A 7,500-nucleotide genomic window follows, 5' to 3' on the forward strand; every position below is an offset into this window, starting at 1 on the left:
GTCTATGATTTTCGCTCTAAGCCCAGTCGCCCTGCGCTCTGGAAATCACATTCCAACTCTATCACCGATAGCGCTCACACCTTGGAAACCACATTTCACCCAGGGGACCTTAGGGTGGATTTTGAGCCTTTCGGGATTGCGAAACCATCATTTAACACTCTAAACTTAATTTCCGCAATCCCAGACGCACTTTCCATATGGTCTCCAAAAATGCGTGTGAGCTGACCTGGTCCCTTATAATAGGCAATGAACACGATTTTGGCAAAATATTTTTTTCAAAATTTTTTGACTCACCGGGTAAAATCGAATTTACTTGGGAAAAATGTTCTAGCAGGGGCCCTCCCATACAAATTTTTTTCTTCTCAAAAATGATTTTCGTTTCACTTTTCATACTCAGGGGAGTCTAAAATTGATGTTTTGAGTCACCATGAAAAAAAAATTTTTTTTGACCCGAGCTTGTGTCGCGACCCAAAAATCGACTCACTTGGGAAAAATGTTCTAGCAGGGGCCCTCCCATACAAAAATTTTTTCTTCTCAAAAATGATTTTCGTTTCACTTTTCATACTCAGGGGAGTCTAAAATTGATGTTTTGAGTCACCGTGAAAAAAAAAATTTTTTGACCCGAGCTTGTGTCGGCGACCCAAAATCGACGCACTTGGGAAAAATGTTCTAGCAGGGGCCCTCCCATACAAAAATTTTTTCTTCTCAAAAATGATTTTCGTTTCACTTTTCATACTCAGGGGAGTCTAAAATTGATGTTTTGAGTCACCGAGAAAAAAAATTTTTTTTGACCCGAGCTTGTGTCGGCGACCCAAAAATCGACGCACTTGGGAAATATGTTCTAGCAGGGGCCCTCCCATACAAAAATTTTTTCTTCTCAAAAATGATTTTCGTTTCACTTTTCATACTCAGGGGAGTCTAAAATTGATGTTTTGAGTCACCGAGAAAAAAAAATTTTTTTGACCCGAGCTTGTGTCGGCGACCCAAAATCGACGCACTTGGGAAAAATGTTCTAGCAGGGGCCCTCCCATACAAAAATTTTTTCTTCTCAAAAATGATTTTCGTTTCACTTTTCATACTCAGGGGAGTCTAAAATTGATGTTTTGAGTCACCGAGAAAAAAAATTTTTTTTGACCCGAGCTTGTGTCGGCGACCCAAAAATCGACGCACTTGGGAAATATGTTCTAGCAGGGGCCCTCCCATACAAAAATTTTTTCTTCTCAAAAATGATTTTCGTTTCACTTTTCATACTCAGGGGAGTCTAAAATTGATGTTTTGAGTCACCGTGAAAAAAAAATTTTTTTGACCCGAGCTTGTGTCGGCGACCCAAAATCGACGCACTTGGGAAAAATGTTCTAGCAGGGGCCCTCCCATACAAAATTTTTTTCTTCTCAAAAATGATTTTCGTTTCACTTTTCATACTCAGGGGAGTCTAAAATTGATGTTTTGAGTCACCGTGAAAAAAAAATTTTTTTGACCCGAGCTTGTGTCGGCGACCCAAAATCGACGCACTTGGGAAAAATGTTCTAGCAGGGGCCCTCCCATACAAAAATTTTTTTTTGACTCACCGGGTAAAATGGTCGCACTTGGTAAAAATGTTCTAGCAGGGGCCCTCCCATACAAAAATTTTTTCTTCTCAAAAATGATTTTCGTTACACTTTTCATACTCAGGGGAGTCTAATATTGAAGTTTTGAGTCACCGTGAAAAAAATTTTTTTTGACTCACTGGGTAAAATGGTCGCACTTGGGAAAAATGTTCTAGCAGGGGCCCTCCCATACAAAAAATTTTTATTTCTCAAATCGATCCGTGGTTTCACTTTTCATACTCTAGGGCCCATTTGCTTCAACTTTGGAAAAAATTTTCGATGATGAAAAATTTTCACCTTCGACGTCCATCGACCACTCGACCCGAACTTGGTACTTTTGTATGGAGGTACCCGAGTGGTGACTTTTTCATACAAAAATTTTTATTTCTCATATCGATCCGTGGTTTCACTTTTCATACTCTAGGGCCCAATTGCTTCAACTTTGGAAAAAATTTTCGATGATGAAAAATTTTCACCTTCGACGTCCATCGACCACTCGACCCGAACTTGGTACTTTTGTATGGAGGTACCCGAGTGGTGACTTTTTCATACAAAAATTTTTTTGCGAATACGTGTTCGTTCGCGATCATTTAGGCCATGAACAACAAGTCCGCTGCGATAGAAATAGTGCATTGTAGTTACTCGACGAGAAAAAAAATCGGGACTTAGAAAAATTTTTGAAAGTCAAATCGTATTGACTTCCAACAACACCTGATAATAAACACACATTGCCTGTTGCACCACAGTTCGCATTTGACTTAACAAATCGTCTGTTGGTACGCACATCACCATCGACTTTACCAATCGCGTTTCGCACCGCTAATCCCACTTGGCGTGGAGCCACGCACATAATGTTGCGAGGAGAGTATTAATCGGGACTTAGCGTTTTAAGCTCGCGAACACTCCACTATGGGAGTGCACGCAAGCACCAACTGTACACACACAACACAACAATCACTCTCGCGAACACTCCATTCCCAAAGTGAACGCGAGCACCAGCAAGCATGGGTCGCCTGAGAGGATCGATGCGAACGCATCTCTACAACTCGCAGCTCCCAGCCTGTAGTCCCGTCGTTTGCGGGCGGTCGAAGGTGTCGAAACTAGTTGTATCCACGGTCGACGGAAACACAGCCACCAGGGTTCCCTGTGGTAAGGTACTTCCACGTGCAGCGTGCTCCCGCCCGTTGCGGCTCAGTCTAGTGCTATAGCGGGGATGAGACGTCAGTGTGCGCGGGGCAGCACCGACGGATCTCGGAGGGTTGTTAAGCCCGCTAGCTTCCGATCACCTAATGGGTTTGAGAAGCGCTATCAGCTCGGATTGGATACGACCTTAGAGGCGTTCAGGCATAATCCAGCGGACGTAGCGTCATACCAAAGTCCGGTCGAACTAGTATTGAGCCAGTGGTCCGTACCTGTGGTTCCTCTCGTACTGCACAGGAATTCCGTTAAGATAGCGGCAAACAGCACACACCAGTAGGGTAAAACTAACCTGTCTCACGACGGTCTAAACCCAGCTCACGTTCCCTTGAAAGGGTGAACAATCCTACGCTTGGTGAATTTTGCTTCACAATGATAGGAAGAGCCGACATCGAAGGATCAAAAAGCCACGTCGCTATGAACGCTTGGCGGCCACAAGCCAGTTATCCCTGTCCTGTATTCGAGCAGTCGAGCTCTTCAGACATGGTGTGTTTGCTCCGCAGTGAGAATAACAATTTTTGTGCAAAAATCCCTTAGAGCGACTGGACTTTGGTGATAAATCGTTGATAAGAGTACGTTTTAAGTGATTCGTGCGAAAACCGCTTCAAAATCGATGCAATAACGCGGAAAACAAGCATAAACATTTCTCCATACATTTTGTATGGGGAACTATTTCCGCCGGAAAAACGCTTATAATAGGCCATTTTCAACGCGGTTTGCGGTGAAATACGTTTATCAGGTGCCAATAAACGATTTTCTGTTGAAAAACAGTGTTTGCCAGCGAAAATTATAGTGATACACGGAGTTGCAATTTTGCGCAAAGAAACACAACAACAACAACAATAACAACAGTGCGTGTCGCGAATTTGTGCAAAATTCCGGTCCCCACGGGCCGGAAGTGGCCGAAAACGGTAGTTTATGTGCCCGTGATCGCGTTAAGGCAAAAAACCGGACGGAAAACGGACGAAAATTGCCGAAAAACAACGTGGCAAAAAAGTGCAAGGGGTGCTACCGCCGGAGCACGTGTTTTCGAGCGACGGTGTTTATTAAAAAATCGCCTATAACTCTGCGAGTTTTTATCGGATTTGCGTGCGGTTTTCACCGCTGTGATTGTTTTAACGTGTTTGATAAGATCCAAACGGAAAAACAGTGAAAATCGCGGAAAAATTTCTTGACATTTTTTGGTGACATCCGGGTGACACATATGACCCAGCTGACGAATTTTGAAAAGTGAGCAGTCCCCAACAGACAATTTTTCGAATTGGCGGTTTCTACTCGAAAAACTGCTCGAAATAAGAAAGGACGCAGAAAATTTGGGGAAGCTGTGGGGGGGCATCGGCAGCTCGAATCTGCTCGATTCGGAATTTTTTATCGAGCTCGAAACTGCTCGAATTCCGGTTTTTTGAGAAAATCACGTGGAAAAAATCGGGAAAAACCCCAATAAATACGCAAAGGCTGCCACGAGTAGAGTAACATCACCCTGACCACTCTCGCCTGCCAATTCAACACCCAGCGAGTCCGTGGCTGACGTATTCCTGCTCCAGGTGGGAGGTTATTAGCCTCCCACCATGCCCACGTCATCAGGGTCTGGGGCAAGCGACCAGCGTTCGCTTAGGCCGCTTAGAGGACGAGCAACCTCTACCGATACGCGGCTCAGCAGCACAATAGAGCCGAAGGTGGTGCTCTCCAGAGTCACCACGATGTCTGCGATGTCTGCGATTGAGTCGTCACCCCGTACGTTGACGGCGCAAAGCTTCGAGGCAGTGAATGAGGAGCTTCGTGAGCTGGTCCGGTCGCTTCGGCAGGAGCTCTCCCTCTTGCGCGCTCAGATGCAGGAGATGGCATCTGAGGCCAAGGAGAGCTTGAAGACCACGAAGGAGGAGGCACGCCAACGCGAAGAGCGGGCCTGGTTGGAGGTGGCTGCTCTTCGCGAGGAGCTGAAGGCGGAGCGTCAGCAGCGCCATCAGCAGGGCAGCCAGCAGCAGAGACAGCAGCAGCAACAGGCAGCGGGTGCGGTGACGGCTACGGTGGTGCCGTCTCCGGACCAGGAAGGCGGCTCCTGGGCCGAGGTGGTGCGCCGTAAGCCGGCACGCCAGCAGCCGGCCCAGCAGCATCAGCAGGTGCAGCAGCAGCGGCAGCAACTGCATCAGGGGGGCACGGTGTATCGCCCCCCACAGATGGGTCAGCCGCAACAGCAACGTCAGCAGCAGCAGTGGCAGCTGAAAGGACAGCTGTTGCACAGCCGACTGCAGCAGCAGCAGCAGCGTCCGCAGCAGCCACAACAGCAGCGAAAGTCGCGTCGTTTGCGACAGGACTTGGTGGAGGTCGCGCCAGCGGAGGGCCAAACCTGGGACTCCGTTTATGCGAAGATCCGGCGTACAATTAAGGAGGAGGCGGAATACAAAGACTTGGTGGGCCATATCCTTATTGGCCGCCGAACACACGCAGCTCTCCTGCGGATGGAGCTGAGTCGGTCGGCAAATTCTGCTCTGGTGCTGCGAGACGTGCAGCGAATTGTCGGGGATGCTGGAGTGGCCAGACTGGTCACGGAGATGAGCGAGCTCATCGTCTGCCACGTCGACCCGTTGGCGCAGGAGGCTGATCTAAAGGAGGTGCTCGACAAGGAGCTGCAGGGCTGTGCTGGCATCGCGTCCGTCAGCATGTGGCAGCTTCAGGACGGCACAAAGCGGGCTCGCGTTCGCCTTCCGGCTAAGGTCGCCAAGCAGCTCGTGGGGCGGCGAATGGCGCTGTGCGACTGCATAAGCACGGCGAAGGAAGCTCCGGCCACTCCAACGGCGCGACTTCGTTGCTACCGCTGTCTGGAGCGCGGTCACGTGGCGCGCGATTGCCGATCAACCGTTGATCGGCAACACGTCTGCATTCGCTGCGGCGTCGACGGTCATCGGGCCGGCACCTGCAGCGCAGAGGTGAAGTGTGCCGTCTGCGGTGGTCCCCACCGCGTGGGCCATAGTACGTGCGTCCGCTCGGCAGCCTCTTCGCAGTAAGGGTGCTGCAGCTCAATGTGGACCACTGTCAGGCAGGGCAGGATCTTGCGCTGCAAGCAGCGCGTGAACATCGGGCCGACGTCCTGCTTCTGTCGGACATGTACAGGCCGCCCTCCCACAATGGGAACTGGGCATACGACGGGGCGAGGAGGACTGCAGTGGTGGCCACCGGATCACACCCAATACAACGGGTGTGGAGCAGTGCAGTGCCCGGTCTGGTGGCTGCCCAGGTGGCTGGGGTGACTTTCATCTGCTGCTATGCGCCACCACGTCGTCCCACGCGCGAGTTCGAGCAGTTCCTCGAAGCCGTGGAACTCGAGACCGCTGCCCACTCCCGAGTCGTCATTGCCGGCGACTTCAACGCCTGGCACACGGAGTGGGGCAGCGCGAGGACTGAACCGCGCGGCATTGAGCTGTGGAACCTGGTCGAGCGGATGGGGCTGTCAACGCTCAATCGAGGTAACGAGCCAACGTTCATCGGCAGAGGAGCAGCTGTGTCCAGCGTGATTGATGTCACCTTTGCCAGCCCGTCGATCGTCAGGGCAGGGGCTTGGGAGGTGCTCCCATTCCCCCGGTCCGATCACCAGCTCATCAGGTTCGAGGTGGAGGGACCCGTACAGTTGCAGAGGGATGCGCAGCACTCTCAGCAGGGTCAGTCGCAGCGGTCGTCACGGCCTGATCCACAGGCCAGCCGGCAGCGCGCGCCATGCGCTGGCAAGCGGTGGAAGACGAAGCAGTTTAATGAAGCCTCTTTCCTTCACGCACTTGAAGATGTGAACTTCGTCGAGCTGGCTGCGACTGATGCGGGCATGGTGTCCGCTCTTACGGAAGCGTGCGACATCACCATGCAGCGGGTTTCTCGGCTACACAGCGATCCTCATCGAGATGTATATTGGTGGTCGCCTGAAGTGGAGCGTCTACGCGGGATTTGTCTGGCTGCGCGTGAGCGGCTCAGGCACACCATCGACCTGGAGGGGCGTAGCATCGCGGCGGCCGATCATCGCACGGCGAAGCGCAACCTCGAGAAGGCGATTCGAGCCAGCAAGCGGCAGGAGTTCGAAAGCCTCATCAGCATCGCCGAGGAGAACGTGTTCGGTGCGGGATACAGGGTGGTGACGTCTCGGCTGCGTGGCAGTCGTGTGCCGCCTGAGACCGACCGTGTCGAGCTGGAACGGATCGTCTCCGACCTGTTCCCGGTCCATCCACCGGTCTCGTGGCCTGACGCGAACGACGACGCTGACTCGGACGGGGTCACAGTCGCTGACGTGACCTGCGACGAGCTGTTGGCCATCGTCGCCGACATGAGCTCGAGGAAGGCCCCTGGCCTGGACGGCATCCCGAACGCTGCGGTTAAGGCGGCGATCAGGAGGTATCCGGAGGTCTTCTGCCGTGTGTACCAGGACTGCCTTACCCGCGGTACGTTTCCACCGCAGTGGAAGAGGCAGCGCCTGGTGCTGCTACCTAAGCCTGGCAAGCCTCCGGGCGAGAGCGCATCCTACCGGCCTTTATGCATGCTGGACGCACTGGGCAAAGTGCTGGAGAGGCTCATTTTGAACCGCCTCAACCTACACCTCGAGGACGTGAACTCTCCGCAGCTCTCTGGCGCCCAGTACGGCTTCCGCAAGGGGCGCTCGACGATCAGCGCGATCGAGCGCGTTGTCGACGCGGGCAGAAGGGCCATGTCATTTGGCCGCACCAACGCCGCAGACAAG

At 51.9% G+C, this 7,500-nt stretch overlaps 1 protein-coding gene across 1 annotated transcript in view; it reads left to right on the top strand.

Moving 5' to 3' along the window:
• Positions 1 to 7,500, top strand: part of LOC128307896 (uncharacterized) — a 29,111-nt gene that overhangs the window by 19,883 nt on the left and 1,728 nt on the right. The window contains exons 3-6 of the mRNA XM_053045442.1: positions 4,613 to 4,789; positions 4,961 to 5,710; positions 5,755 to 6,402; positions 6,436 to 7,500. The exon at positions 6,436 to 7,500 is cut by the window's right edge and continues 1,728 nt beyond it. Coding sequence (XP_052901402.1) covers positions 4,613 to 4,789; positions 4,961 to 5,710; positions 5,755 to 6,402; positions 6,436 to 7,500 — 2,640 coding nt within the window. The remainder of the gene's footprint in view (positions 1 to 4,612; positions 4,790 to 4,960; positions 5,711 to 5,754; positions 6,403 to 6,435) is intronic.

Source organism: Anopheles moucheti (genome assembly GCF_943734755.1).
Source record: "Anopheles moucheti chromosome X unlocalized genomic scaffold, idAnoMoucSN_F20_07 X_unloc_2, whole genome shotgun sequence".
Lineage (NCBI taxonomy): Eukaryota > Metazoa > Arthropoda > Insecta > Diptera > Culicidae > Anopheles > Anopheles moucheti.